General features: G+C 41.9%; 1 protein-coding gene across 1 annotated transcript; it reads left to right on the top strand.

The window, feature by feature from the left end:
* Window positions 1-513: 513 nt before the first annotated feature.
* LOC141955008 (zinc fingers and homeoboxes protein 1-like) lies at window positions 514-9390 on the top strand. Its single transcript, XM_074895080.1, has 6 exons — window positions 514-593; window positions 1227-1293; window positions 3886-4028; window positions 4818-5336; window positions 7614-7746; window positions 9364-9390. The coding sequence occupies exons 1-6, from the start codon at window positions 514-516 to the stop codon at window positions 9388-9390; spliced, it is 969 nt and encodes a 322-aa protein (XP_074751181.1).
* The last annotated feature ends 6014 nt before the right edge of the window (window positions 9391-15404 follow it).

Genomic DNA, 15404 nt, shown 5'->3' with positions numbered 1-15404 from the left:
GGGGCCACATTTCACTTTGATTACTCATGTTTCTTTTTTGTTTTTTCTTCTTTTTGATTTGTTCTTAATCGTCTTGCTGGATTTTCATGCTTTGCTCGTTAGACTGGTGTGTTGCAGCATGACTGGCAGTCCTGGAGGAGTGGGAAGGGAATAGGTGTGTCCAGTGTCCATGAGACATGCAAAAGAAGCCTCAATCCCCTTTTATTTTTTTGATCAAATCTACCTGCCAAAGTTGAGGTTCTACCCAGGGATTTATGCCAGCTGTTGCTACATCCAGTCATAAATATGGTGGCATGGAAAGATATTTTGGGCATGTATCCACTTAGAACAACAAAAACCCACATGTCTACTTAGAAAGGAAACCTTTAAAATTATGCATACAAGCAGTGCTTTGGCCTCAAAGACCGTTCTGGTATAGCCAGGTTCATTAGTCCATTTTGCAGGTTAAGGAAGTACAAGGATGACTTTTCAGCTCACCCTCTCCAAACCTGCGTGGTGATTAGATGGGACAAAATGGACCTTCCTGGGTGGATGGACTGGCAAGGTGGAAACAGCATTGCAGTACACTTAAAACACAGCACACTCTGTGCATGGTAGTATTGTGAGGCAGGGCAAACAGCTGAGGTAGCTACAACTTCACCTAGGTGCTGTTAATGAGGAATGGTGTGCCTGAAAATCTTTGTCTTGAAGAAGCTCTAGGATCAGTCTTCACTTAGTCATATCCCCTTTTGGGAAACCGTGTCTCAAAAACGCTGAGATTTCTCAAGTTTCCACCTTCTGCTTTGGAGCAGAAGTGAAATCAAATGGAAAAGTTACCAAAATACACTCCCACCCGCCCCCACGTAGGCACTGAGCCAAGATACTAACAGAACAACTCTGCAGTTATGCAATTAATTTATCAAAGCAGCTTGGTTTGACTATTTGTTACAAGATCTTACATTTCCATTACAGTGACTTGTGACCAAACTCCTTGCCAGAGCTGGGGAGGTGCGACAGCCCTGCTGCCTGTCCAGGGGTGCAAACCGCACCCGTTTACCGCCCCCTCCTAACACCGACAGGCAAACGCCAGAAACGGGGAGTCAGCCAGACGCTGCCCTGAGGCCGGGCCTTCCTCTGCTCTTGCTTCGCTCGGCGGGCTCGCCCCTGGAAGGCCGGCAGCACCCGGGCTGCCACCGCCGCCGTTTCCAGCCAGTGCCCCAGCCGGCTCTCCCCTCCAGCCCATGCAGCGGGGGAGAGCATGAGGCCTTCTCAGGGCGCCTGCCCCAGGCACACTACCGGCAGCAGGACTTTGAGGTATTTCCAGGGCTCTCACACGGCCTGGGGGTCTGAGCCGAGCCTGGGCCCTGGTGGGTGGAAGCTGTGGGGATAAACTGGGCTGAGCCTGTGGTCCCTGGTGCGCTGAGGAAACGTGTCTATTTATATAAAAGCCTCCCGGTAGAGCCGTGGCCTGGAGATGCTAGAGTGAGTGGCAGGGTTATATCCAGCTTGGTGGTTCCTCGTTTGTGCGGAAAGCATGACTGGCCCACGGGCAGGGGTGGTGACCTGGTGAAGAGCAGTCCTGCTGGCTGAGCTGCTGCCAGGCCACGATGGGTAACTGTTCTGGCAGGCTCCCCCAGCCAGATGTCATCTTTCCAGGAGTCAGTGTGAAGTCAATGTGAACTGGCCAGAAATGTTGTTCTGCACCCAGAGCTGATCCAGATCAGGCTTGCCCACCTGAGCAGTTCAGTGGTGAGCAGAGCTGGTGTTTGTGGCCGTGAAAGTCATAGTCAGCCAGAGGTGTGTGTGTGGATTTCTCTGCTCCTGGGGATAATACCATGTCCCACAAAGGCTGTCTCATCTCTTGTCAACCACCTGGCTGCTGCTCACCTTTTTCAGAGCTCCCCCTGCTGCCAGGTGAAAGCTGACTGTGGTTGTCAGGCTCGTGACAGTTGTCTTATGAGCCGCCTCATGAATTGCCCCACCTCTCTGTTGCTCTCTCTCTCTGGATGGCTGGTTGTGCCTTTGGGGTGCATTTACGTTTCTGTTTCTGCTCCTGCCTGATGTAGTCCTAGATCCTGTCCTCACTGCCTACTTTCTGAGCCTCATTCCTGATCATCCATGCTCTCCTGCCTTTATAATCGTAGTTGCAGGATCCAGTCTTTTGTTACCTTGTTCCTGGTTGAAACCAGCCACTTCCGCCCTTGTTTCAGCTGTAATAGCTTCTTGTTCCAGGCTATATGGTTTGCATTACAGGCTCCCTGATTTCAAAGCCCTCAGGCCAGCTTCTAACTCCACTCCTTCTGCCTTGCCCACTGGATTTGTGGACCTTTTTGTATATCTCAGCTGGCACTGACTTCTGCTTTTTAATGTTATTCCAGTGCTACTGCTGCCTTGTCTATACACAACAGATGCTTGCCAGTCTCAGCTGAGACACCCTGAATGGATTCATAAAAGTGTGCTGAGAAGAAAGATGCCTCAGACGGAGGTCAGACATGGCTGCTGACCCTCAGGAAGAGCAGATTGCTTCTTGCTGTGTGCTGTGGTGCCCTCTCAGTGTAGAATGACACCCCTTCAGATCTCCTAGTGGAACAGACCATTGGTCCCTAACCCATTTCTGTCATGATGATCCATGTTAAAAATGTCTAGTCTTCAGTCCTATTGCTTAGCCTGGATCACTGTGACAGGACCAGAACCAGACTGCACATAAAATTACAGATTTGAGAGCACTGACCCTAGAAAGGGGGCTGGAAATGAATACATGGGGGTAGTAATCTCTTTGTTTGTTGTGAATACACTTTTATGTCAGCCTAGGCCACGTGATAAGAAATGCCAGGGACAGCAGTGATCTAAGCTGTGCCCATTTTTAAGATACAGGTGACTGTAGAATCTACTTGGAATTCGTAATGCCTGATTCTTGCCAGGTTATATCACTTTGTCCCGTAACAAGGCAAACAGGGGTGTCTTGCATTCCTTCTGTGATCCGTTTTGACCAGTGGCTGCTGCATTCTCTGGACAGAAGGGAGATGTCTCTTTTGGTCGAGAAGGAATGCAAGCTTAACACCAAGGAAGAAAAATATTTCAGCCATTTTGCTAGGAAGTATTTAGGGTATGTTGCCTGGAAGCTCTTTGTGTTAGAACCATTCAATTTTGCAAGGAATAATTAAATATTCATTGTGAGAGATTGGAGAATAAGCACTGCTCTTTAGTCTTCTGGTCTGAGCACTCACATGGAGGGGGAGGAACCAAGATCCCAGCCTTAGCTTCACTGAATACGTAATTTAATGTATTTAAATGTTAATTGGAGCCCCGTTGAATGCCCTGAGCATTAAGCTACAGAAGTATTGCTCATTCTTGTCTTTTTCCTTAACCCAATTAATATATAATTATTTTGTGCAAATTAGAACCACCCTACAGGAATGATAAAGATTCACCTTCCTTGCTGTATTCTCCGACTTGCTGATTATTCATGTGAGGTGAGGTACCTGCAGGTTCAAACCTTCCTGTGGACAATGATATGAATTTGAAACAAGGTCTTCCAAATTTAGGTTAAGTGCTCTGATCATTGAGTTGGTGGCTGGGGGAGGTACATCTTGCGTTGCAGATGATCCCTTCTGGATCAGTCCTGGTGAGGGAGAGGTGGACTGATGTGTAGTAAATCCTGCCAGGGCTTAAGCACGAGTTAGGATTGAGGTTGCTCATCACTGTCTAGATTTGACTGTGTAGTACCAGGGCCCTCGTCTGTTGCTGGCATAGGTGATAGCTGAGTCTGGAGAAATGAGAATGTGGACTTCAGCTCCTGAATTCCCTTTGTGACTGTAGTCATAACCAAAGCGTACTGTCAGGCTTGCCTTTAAATGAAAATCTCTTACTGTTTCGTTTGGCTTTTCTTTTTGTCGACACTACTAGAAAGCCCTGTGTGAATATTCAAACTGCTTACTACTCTTACCTCCCAGTAACATTGCAATGAGACAAGATGTCCAAGAGGGCCAGGCTCGGTGTTTATGTCGCTTAGGAAGGCATAAGGAGGCTCTGGATATTGCAGAAAAAATGGTAAATAATGCAATCGTTCTTTTAGATTTTGAATATTAAAATATTGCCAGTAGTTCCTTTATATGGACTATTTTCTGGAAAAATAATCTTCATGTGTACAATCCTTCAGGATGTTCAGTGCTCAGAGTATTTGGTAAACAGAGGGTAACTGTCACTGCAGATATAATCACTCTTTATAAATCAGAACACCCTGTACCACAATGAGCTCCCTGTGCAGGGAGGCTGCTAGTCCTGGAAGGGACTAAATATCATGCCCTGCCAGGCAGAATTAATGTAATGTAATAGGAAGTATAAGAAAGGGGATAAATGAATGCTTAAATCTTTGCACTATAAAAGGACGGCTCAAAACTCCCTTTTATTTCCATATACTCGCTGCCAAGCTGCCACCAAGAAGAGTATCTCACCACAAATTGAGTTTTTCCCATAAAGGAAAAAGTCCAGAGGCTCTAGAGTCTGCTAGAGTTTTACTGCTGCTGTTTATTTTACATAAAAGGTGTTTACGCTACAAAGAAGGGCAGCTGTATAAAACTCTGAAAGCATATAAACAAATGACAGCATTTGAGCCTCCTTGCCTTTCAGACTGGGACAGGGCAGCTGAAGGGAATGCTGTCAGCTTCATCGTGCATGATCTCTATCATGTATCGTTTAAAATTAAGAGCGCAGTTTTGTACAATTGAAAAATTACCTCTAGTGATATATGTGTGTCATTATTAAGGGAGACATTTTCTTAGGCTCTGAATGATGATTCTGTTCCACTCCTGGTTTTAATCTATTATCTTTTGTTTCTGGAGAAGCAGTGCTACTAACACAGATCACTTAACAATGGTTCTCAACCTGCAGTTTTCCATTTACCAGGGTCTGGAAAATGTAGAAAAAAAGATCACATGCCTGCAGCAACTGATCTGCTTACATCCTTTCAACCCTTGGTACTGGAAGTTACTTGCTGAAGTTTATATGAGCCTTTTACAGAGCTTGTCTTCATCAGTCATTCCAGAAACAAATATAAATCAGTCTGAAGAGGTTATTGTAAGGGGTGGTAGTTTCAAAACATCGACTGGAAGAGAGATTAATTTGCAGCCTCACAGATCAGACAGCCAGAAAGAAGACGCTTGGTCCGGCCTTGCTACAGAAACCAAGAGTGAGAATGCAGTGACTTGTAGCAGCAGCCAGGCTGTAAAAGAATTCCTCTGCGCTTCAGAAGAACTGGAAAGGATGGACGAAGGGGAACACACAGCCTCTGAGTCCTGGGAGCAGAACATGTCGAAGAAAGTTGGGATAAAGGCATGTGCCTCATTTATTAGAGCAAGGTAACTAAATGTATTCTTAGAATAATGTTAACTTTGCCCAATCGAGAACAATTTAAAGCATATTTTTCCCAGCCTTAATATAATATAATAAATAAAAATATTTATTTTCAGTTTACATTTTCAATTAAATGTTTGTTTTGGCATTGGCAATGCTAACTTAGAAGCACTCTGCTCTTGCTTCAGATCTTAAAAAACCAAATCCACAGCATGGTAGCTCCTGAGTGAAAAGAGTAAACCAGCGTCATACACTGTTGAGAAGTAAAGCGTTTTTTAATGGCCTTATTATATTAATCTTTTCAAGTAATTATATACAAAAGGGCTTGTTCTTCAACAAATGCTTCTGTTAGAGCATGGCTGTTTCCTGGTTTGGTATTAAAGATGCAGCAGCAGAAGTGCCCCAAAGGGAAGGCTAGCCAGTCTTCCTTCTGCGAGTGCCACCTGTCTTATTTGCTTGAAGCCTCATGCTTGAGCAAAAATATATTTTGTAATAATACCCCAATCTGCATAATGGATGAGGTTGAAAAATGAACTCTGTGACAGCTGATTGACAGGCCTGCATTAAAATGCTCTTTCCTTTTCTTCCCTCTGTTCCTAAAACTCTTGCACACAACAAAAATCCCCAAAGCGTAATCTGTCAAAGAGATAATTAGGAACTGGTTTTGTTAAAATAGTCTTGGATTTTTTCCCCCCCTCTTGCCTCTCAGTAATGTATGAGTCACTGAGAGTATTTAAAGCCATTTTATGAACTTCCACAAATGTTGACAGCGAACACCTGTTAGGGCAAGATTTAAGAAATGTAAAAAAAGATATAGTAGCTTCTAATTGTACTCAGGCTAAGAGATGGTGACTGTAATTGCTACTTGGGAGAAGTTAATAAATGTAGTACTGATATTTAATATTAAAGCTACATTCATATTAAAATAATCTGTGTTGCTTGTTTTGGTGTGTATAGTTCAGCATTGAGACAATTAAAAATTGTGGTATTTGCTTGCTTGGCTGCACAGTTTCACAAAATGTTATTGTGGTTTATATTTGCAGATACACTTGTCCAGGGTAAACTTGTCCCCTGCTCAGGGCTTATGCATTAAATAGGTTGTCTAATATTTTCAGGTCTGTTGGATTTTAAGTGCATGTTGCATAAACAGGTACAAGGTAAATTGCACCTGGAAAGGGGATGTTGGTATTGCTTTTTGTAGGAAATAAGGTTCTGTGTTAAAACATCATGAGCTCTTCTAGTTTTGTCAACCAAAAAAAAAAAAAAAAAAAAAAAAAAAATTGGATAAATTGTTTTGTTTAATTTTTATTCTTTTTTTTACATTATGTTGATGCAAATTTTGAAACAAAAATGCTTTACAAATTAAAAATACTTTCTGTTTTTACTTTGAATTTCCCAGTCAAAACTTTATTGAAATTACAAATGGTTTACTGGCTCAGACTTATAAATTTTGATGTTTATAATGCTCAACTTTAATCTAAGATTTTCTCTTCATAAAAATACACTCCGTTATTGTAACACCTGCTTTGTTTAACCTTGGTAAATGTGATACAATTTGTTGTCCTATATGCATAAAGCTTGAGTTAAACATAGTTTCAGTCATGATACTGCTAAGTTCTAGTAGTCTCTTGGTTGAATATAGTTAGATATTTCCTCTGCTGACGTGTTTTACAGTCCTTGTGTGAGGATGACTCTGGAAACTGCCACTGCGCTCTCTGGTCGAGCAGTTGGTGATGGGGTCCCTCAGTGACACAAACCCACATTGTGAGCACAATGTCTAACCTTCACCAAATCATGGTGGTGACTTCTGGGGCACTGCCTTGAATATAAAACGGTGGTGAAAGCTGTTAGAAAATATTCCAGGGTTGGCCTATGTGGGGAGAATGAGATTTGTCTAAACCCCCAAAATTTCTAGCTTTTCAGGTTACAAAGTCAATCACTGCCATAGGCAAAAATGCACTGCTGTCTTGTTAGGCCTTAATAAGGATGTGGGACTCCTGATGTACTACAGTTAATGCTAGCAGATCCAAGCTTCACTTTGAAATTGTGTGATGGATGCATGGAGAGAAAAATGTTTGCACTTCTCAGTACTTCTGTGGTAGCAGGGGTATACCATACCCATAGTAGATTGATATGGATGTATTCACTTCTTTGCAGGTTTTGCAGTTAGCAAAAGTCAGGAAGAAGAGCCGTTCTTAAGTATTGTATTTTGGTTGGTTTTAGGTTTGCTGACTTGCTCTTTTGCCAGCTGTGCCTTTTTTGAACTGCCTTTTTTGTTTCAGGCTTTTACTTCAGCTTACTCGGTTACAGCAGTCATCCTTTGCGTTAGAAAATAACATAGAAGGTCAAAAAGAAATTGATGACAAAGTGGCACGACTTGGTTTCGGTGAAAACTCCTTGCTGTTGATGATCAAGGTAAGGGGATGTTTCACAGTGTGCAAGTTCTCAGCTACACGTAGGCTGGTTGAGGTACCTGAGCCAGTTCAGGCACAAAGTGTCTGTAAGCATGACACTCCCCTCAGGTAATTAACTGTGCCAGGAAACATGGTAAATTAGCTGGGACCAGTTGTCCTGGTAGTGCATTATCTGGAACTGACAGTGATAGCTATATAGCTTTTGGGAATGTTCAGGGTTGTTAAGTTTCTCACTGGATGTGTACTTGCAGATGCATCATCACTGTGAGTTTCTTGGGATGCAGATTTTATCTCAGGAATTTTAGATACCACAGAGTGAATCACAAGTATGAAATGGAAGTGGAGATTACTTTGATGACCACAGCAGTATTAAACACTTCCAGAAAAAGTATTAAACATTTTCAGAAGATGACAGAGACATCCTTTTACATTATTTCTTTGTCCTGTTTGATGTACTGGATTCTATTTTTAAAGAAATACAAAGGGGGAGAGTAACATTGCATGACTTTATTCATAGAGATTAAACATTTTTAGTGCCATTTATAGAATTTCTGACTTTTATTTTAAGGAATAAAAGGAAGCTAGTGAGATTCTAACTTCGCTGTCAGTCTTACAGCTTTAAGTTAGTGAGCACCAAGCCGTTGCCAGGGTGGCGGTAAGTCCTGTGGGATTTCACCGTAAGAGGGCAGCAGCATGTAGACTATCTCAGGTTTTGGGAAGCTTGGAAAAGAAACTTGTTTCCTTGCTTCCCTTGACACCTCCAGGAGGAGATGAGTGTTGGTGCCTTTGCAAGGTGAGCACTGAATGCAGAGCATTGGTGTTGAGAGATCCGCTGGCGCTCAGAGAGTAAAAGTCTCCCTGCACAAGCGTAGCCAGAAGCTGGGCGGGGTTGTGCAGCTCTGTAGCTTGGGCACTCAGTTCTCGGTGGTTACAGCAGAGTGCAACAGGCAGACAACTTGATCGTGACTTGGAAACTTCTGCATGGCATGTGGTTCATGTGTCAAGGGCTTTTCTTGTAAAAATCTGTTATCAATGTCATATTTGTTGTTTTCTCTGCAAGTTATTTTCTTGTTTCTCATCTTCCTGACTGAACAAGATCAGCAGGCATAAAAAAAAAGTGTATCTTCAGTTGCTTTGGTTTCCTGTGGATAAATGCTGTCCTCTCGAAGGAAATCTTTTATTGTTCCTCTGAAGGCAGTTATAAATGGAACAGAAATAGGAGAAAAACTCTACTAACTAGTTTTTAATCCCAGGACATGCATGTTCAAACTTGATTGCTCCTCAGAACCAATTTTGAAATAACAGGCTTTGGTTTTTTTCATTAAAAGACAAGTTTATATGAAAGACTTTGCTGCAATAATTTTTTAAAAGGATATCAAGTTATCCACAAGAAAAGCATGGCAGAGAGGAGCTTTAGCTTTGGAAGCTGATTTTCCACCCCCCCCGCCAAGAACTACTTCTTGGTGTAGAAGCAGTCCGAGGCTCGCCTGCCATTAGTTGTAACACTATCAAGACAGGAGAATTGAAAGAACAAACTTGCCTAAATGAGGCAGAATTTCCTTCTCAGCTCAACAGATGTGTTTCAGATAAAAGTGTTCTTATTTCCTTCTTTTCCTAGGAATTTTCCTCTGGCAAAATTGTATGATTCAAGGGACACTGTTTAAGATCAATGCGAAAAAAACATGTTGCCCTGTTCAGACTCTAGCTTTGATGAAAGCATGGAAATATTAAGTGAAAATGTCAGTCGAAGACACTTGATGAGGTATTGTATTTTGAGATGTCCAATCTCTGTTCATTTTATAGAATGAAGAGGAAAAGTGAAAGCATGCACAATGAGTCACATCATGATAAATCTACAGCTAAAAATCTGTGGGTGTATATGATTATGTTAATGTCAGTGCCAGTATCTTAGAACTAGAATCACTCTTCTTAGGAAATGTCTTTTGCTTGTATAAAAACCATGCCTCTTTCCCCAAATCCCTTGAGACTTCTCGTCCACTTTGGTTTGGTTTTGGAGATTATTTGCCCGACCCTGAGACTTAAAGATTTGCAGGTTTAGGGAACGTCCATCCCTATAAAACTCTTTGCACATGATAGACAGCAGACTTGGGGTCTGAATCCGTATGGTCCACAGGCTTTTATTTGCATGATGTGGAGCACTGGATTATAAACCTGAAGTTCCCTAGTCTTGAGGGGGGAACCATACAATGCGGTACGATACGATACAATACTTCTATACAATAATTCTAATCCAGTAATTCTTCTCTCCTCTGCCCTCTTTATTAATGTAGAGAGTTGGCAAAGCCGAACTCAGACCAAAAAAATGAAGACTATAAAGAAGGTAAGTAGTTGTAATTCCTTAGGATTCCTTTTTAGTCTGGTTTCTGAGAAGCATTGCATTTGGTCACTCTATTTAACTTGCCCCCAAAATCTTCTGAACACATCAGCCAGAATCGGCTGAAGTTGTGAGTATTGATATCTCCAAGATAGTGAATTTCCTATGAGTTTTGTGAAGAGAGGTAAGTGCAAATAGGAGGATGTGCTGTTAATTCCTTTCAGGCTGTGGGAGAGCACAGTGTGAATTCCAGCCTGTTCTTAGGCACTGGAGAATCTGTTCCTTAGCCTGGGTTTCTTGGTGACATAGATTTTTCTGGAGTTTGCAGGACACCAAGTAATGGAAAATCTGTCTTGCAGCTAGGAGGGAATGTTGCAGTATTGTCGTGGTTCAGCTAGGATAGGGTTAAGTTTTCTCCCAAGCAGGGGGAAGGGATCTCTAGCCGGGTTATTCACACCATGCTGATGTCAGGTCCGTCATGGCAGTGCGGGAAGCTTTCCTTTGTGGCTTTGGTGGCAGAAAGCACGCATGGCGGGCTGGCTGTATCCTTGCGGTATTTCTCTGTATATCTTTTGTCTCGTTTACTGTCATTACTGTTTGTTGTTGTTACTATCGCTACTGTTGTTGTTCAGATTGTTTTATTACACTGTTGTATTAAACTTCTTATTTTAACCCGGGGTTTGTGCCCTACTTGTGTCTGGGGGTGGGGGAGGGACAACGGCAACGTGGTCTCCGGTCCCAGCAGGGCCTAAACCAACACAAGTATTATCATAGAACAGTTTGGTTGGAAGGGACCTTAAAGATAGATCATCTAGTTCCAACCCCTTGCCATGGGCAGGGACACCTTCCACTAGACCAGGTTGCCCAAAGCCCCATCCAACCTTCCAGGGAGGGGACAGCCACAGCTTCTCTGGGCAACCTGTGCCAGTGCCTCACCACCCTCACAGGAAAGAACTTCTTCCTTATCTCTAATCTGAATCTACCCTCTTTTTTGAAGAGTTTAAAACCGTCACCCCTCGTCCTGTCCCTACACTCCCTGATATCGAGTCCCTCCCCAGCTTTCCTTTAAGTACTGGAAGGCTGCTATAAGGTCTCCCCAGAGCCTTCTCTTCTCCAGGCTGAACACCCCCAACTCTCTCATCCTGTCCTTGTAAGGGAGGTGCTCCAGCCCCCCGGTCATCTTCTGGGCCCTCCTCTGGACCCACTCAAGCATGTCCTTCTTATGCTGCCAGAGCTGGACACAGCACTGCAGGTGGGGTCTGACGAGAGTGGAATAGAGGGGGAGAATTGCCTCCCTTAGCCTGCTGGCCACACTGCTCTTGATGCAGCCAAGGATACAGTTGGTTTTCTTGGCTGCAGATATACATTGCAGTGTCATACTGAGATGCTTCTCACCAACACCCCCAAGCCCTTCTCCACAGGGCTGCTCTCGTTCCACTCATTGCCCAGCCTGTACTTGTGCTTGGGATTCCCCCTACACTTGTGCAGAACCTTGCACTGGGCCTGACAGAAGTTCGTGAGGTTTGCACAGGCCCACCTGTCCAGCCTGTCCAGGTCCCTCTGCATGGCACATCCCTTCCCTCCAGCGAGTCGACTGCACCACCCAGCTTGGCATCATCAGCAGACTTGCTGATGGTGCACTCAGTCCCCCTGTCCATCTCTCCAGCAAACAGATTATTATATATTGCAATATTTTATGATATTGTAATACACTATAATATTGATTTCATTGTAGTGTTGTAATCTTTATTGTTTGTTTATACTATTGAATTAATTATTATAACATGCAAGTTAGAAAATAATTCAGTCAGGAGACGCACAAACCCACTGATGTCAGGAAGGTGTCCCTCTAGCTCAGCGATTCATCTTGGAACTGAATTGCCGTGCTGAGAGCACAGGAAGGCTCAGTGCTCCTAGGCTGTTTGCTGGCAGCTGGGAAAATCCGTTAGCTCCAGGCAGTGTCCTGCTAGCCTTGGGCTGTATGCGGGAAGGGACCTGAAATGCACTTTGTCTGTAGTAATTCAAGTTCTACCTGTGCAATGTACATTGTTATTTAATGAGCTCTGCCTTAGTGTTATTGTTGCTGATGATGAGAGGGAAGCATAGCTGTGTTTATACTGACTATCTCACTGATCTCTCCACTGTTTTAATTATAGTACAAGTAACAAACCCATGGCAAGTGATGGTGTGTGGTAAGTACTGGGCAGATCTTTCTTTGCAAGCAAGCAAGGGTTTGAGTTCTTTGGTATTTGTCTTGAGGAATTTCTTACCTTCTAGAGATTTTGTGTGATGATGGAGAAAATTAAAGTGATGCATGTTTAAACAGTGTACTAAAACCACGCATCTTAATGAGAGACTTCCCACGTAAACAATTTTTTAAAAAAACAATTAGATACAATTTTACATGGATGGAGCAAAAACACTTGATATGGAGTTATATTCGGGAAGAAGTAACTGCATGGAACAAAAGTTGTGTGTTTGTTTTCATCAGAGTGTCTTTTCAGTCTATTAAAAACTTGAGATACAGGTCGTGCTTTTAAGTAGGTAGTTTAAAGAGAAGTAATTTAAGCTGAATGCTGTGGTCACAACAATAACTTCCAATTCAGTATTTGAAGAAAAAACCCCAGTCCACTGCATATTTTCTTTACATTTTATTAGAGCAATGGTGAAATAAAGGGGAATAACGTATTTTCTGCCTCACAACATTTTATATACGAATGCATTTTAGTCACCAGAACATTGAAGATGAGAGCTGAAGCAAAAGCTGCAGGACAAGTCCATGAAGAAAATGAGGCTTTGGAAGTCTGCCGAAGCTGCAGACTTCGACAGAGTCATTACACCGCTACAAATCAGTCTGTTTTGTTTGACAAACTTATAACAAAGTAAGTGGGCTTTTTTTTCACCATCTTGCAAAAGTACTAAAATGAGCCTTATTAGCAAGCCTTTGTGCTATGGCATAATACTGGCTAGGGACTTTCTCCTTTGGACAGCAGAAAAAGGTGCTACTCGTGGCAGCCAGAGCTAGATGTGTTCAGTGGTTAGGCTGAGACATGTCCACGTGCCCCTATGTAAACATTCCGTGCTACCATAGTTACCAGGCTAGTAGGTTCCACCACGTTCCGTAACTTGGAACTTTCTGGATCTTTCTAAGACCTGGTAGTGTTCAGCTGCTGTGGACCAGGTAGGGTCTGCTCCTCCTCCTCCTCCTATGCCCCTATGTCCTGTAATTGTTAATATACGGATTTATATAAGGTGGGAGCCTTTTTACTTCACAGCCAATCTGTTTAACCGATTTTTGGGGGAATACGTGCTTGTGGCTGTTTTAGACTTCCAGACATGCAAGTGTGTGGGGGAGGCTGTCTTTGGAAGGTGCTTCATTTGTAAAGACTCTGGGCACAGTTTACGTTTAAATTACGTTTAATTTTACGTTTAAAATCCCAGTCTGTTTTGGGATTGCCAGGTGCAGAGACCTCTTCACAGTAGAGCATCTCTTATGTGTGGACTGGGTGGATTTGCATGTTGTCTTGTGAACCCAAATGATCACTTTATGTTGTGATTTTTGGTAGCTTTAACTTGCCCTCTGAATCAATTTTCTTAGCATCCAAAGTGCCTTCTTAAATTTTAATTAACTTTTCTTCCATGCTTAATGAATATTTTTATAATGCTTGGTTAAGTTAAGCTACTGAGCAAAGTTTTATACAGCAAGGGAAGTAGTCCTAGTGTTTCTGCTTGTCTGTCAATGTCTTAATTCTCTTTGTGAAGCCCAGATGGACATTGTTTTCTGAAAGGTTTGTCAAGTGTAACAGCAGCAGCATGTTTTTTCCAGCATATATCGTCACGGAAAATCAACTTGAACCTTAAACTACGGTTAAGAGAAGAATAAGTAACCTGTTGTCTGAGGAAGGCTGTGAACTAAAAATGACAATGCTATCATGCAGAACAACTTAAGTGTTATTAAAAACTGCCATAATTTTTTTCTGATGCTATCACCTTCAAAGTTCTTTTTTTCCTACTAAGCCAGACTTTTTTTCAAACTGTTTAGCTAGAGAAAATAAACCTGAAAAGAGTATATGTTTGCAAGTCCTCAAAGCTTGTTCTTAAATCTCTCTATGCTCTTGCATGTCAACTTTTTATCTTAGTACTGCAGAAGCAGTCTTGAAAAAAATGGAGAAGATACGTAGACAGCAAGTGATGGAAGACTGTGAGATGTTCCGCAACACAAAAGTAAGATATTAATTTAATTTACTATTTTTGTATCAGCAGTGTATTTCACATAGGGAAACTAGTTGTAATTTTAATTTAGCTGAAATAACTTCTTCCAAAGAGTAGTGTAGTCTAAAACAACATTTGTTTTTGCTCTGTAATTATAGTATAATATCTTTCTCTTATAGTTATGCTACAGATATGCTCTAAGGGTGGAGGGAATATCTTCTTCAGAAGCCATGAGGTGGCAGTGAGATGCTGAAATCCATGTCTTCTACTACACTTTCTGAATTACCTTACGAATTTTGAATAGACACTGTTACAAACAGCTGTTTTAGGTCTTGGCTTTTCACTTCAAATCTTACTGAAAAATTAATTCATTGATGTTTGCTTCAGCTATGTTTGTTCTTGTGCCAGACTTGCCTGGGAGCTGAAGTACTCCTCTGTCCCTAGAGGAACTTCTGTTAAAATTATACACAGCAATCATATTTTCTATGTCTTATTTTTGCTCTGTTAAATTAAGTTCTTGCTGTCCTTTTGAATGACAGGCACTTCATTTCTTAAACATATTCATAGCCTACTTTTGTACTGTTTTATTTAGATCTGAAATCCTTTTTTTTTTTTTTTTTTTTCCTAATGAAACCATAATTGTCCCTAGTACTTTGTATATCATCTCTGAAATGCCTGTATGATTTTTTTTTGTCTGCTGGGAGATGCTTTTTCTTGTGTTCTGCCACACTCTTGGATTATTAATCTGTGACTGATTGATACACTTTGGTTTTGTATCTGGAGAAGTATTTAACTATCACGTGTCCTAAGTCCTATTTCAGAGCAGAAATTCTTGTCCTGAAATCGTGAGTGCCAGAATGATGTTCCTATTCTCTCTTCTTGTACTTAAATTTCATCTTTTGTGTATATGGAGTACCTCGATAGTGTTAATATAGAGGCTCCAAATATGCCCGTGTTAGGTTTTCTGCATATTTGTGACTGATCTTTCTTGTTTCTTTTAATTAGGGAAATCTTGATATTTACTCCCAAGGAGAGGAAGAAATCCGAACAGGTGGCAAAGAAATAGATGATAAGCCAAATGACATTGTAGGTTAGTTCTGTTTTAGATTTTC

The sequence above is a fragment of the Athene noctua genome, unplaced genomic scaffold, assembly GCF_965140245.1.
Source record: "Athene noctua unplaced genomic scaffold, bAthNoc1.hap1.1 HAP1_HAP1_scaffold_66, whole genome shotgun sequence".
NCBI classification, from domain to species: Eukaryota; Metazoa; Chordata; class Aves; order Strigiformes; family Strigidae; genus Athene; species Athene noctua.
Note: the sequence above shows the minus strand (reverse complement) of the source record. Positions and strands in the feature narration are given on the sequence as shown.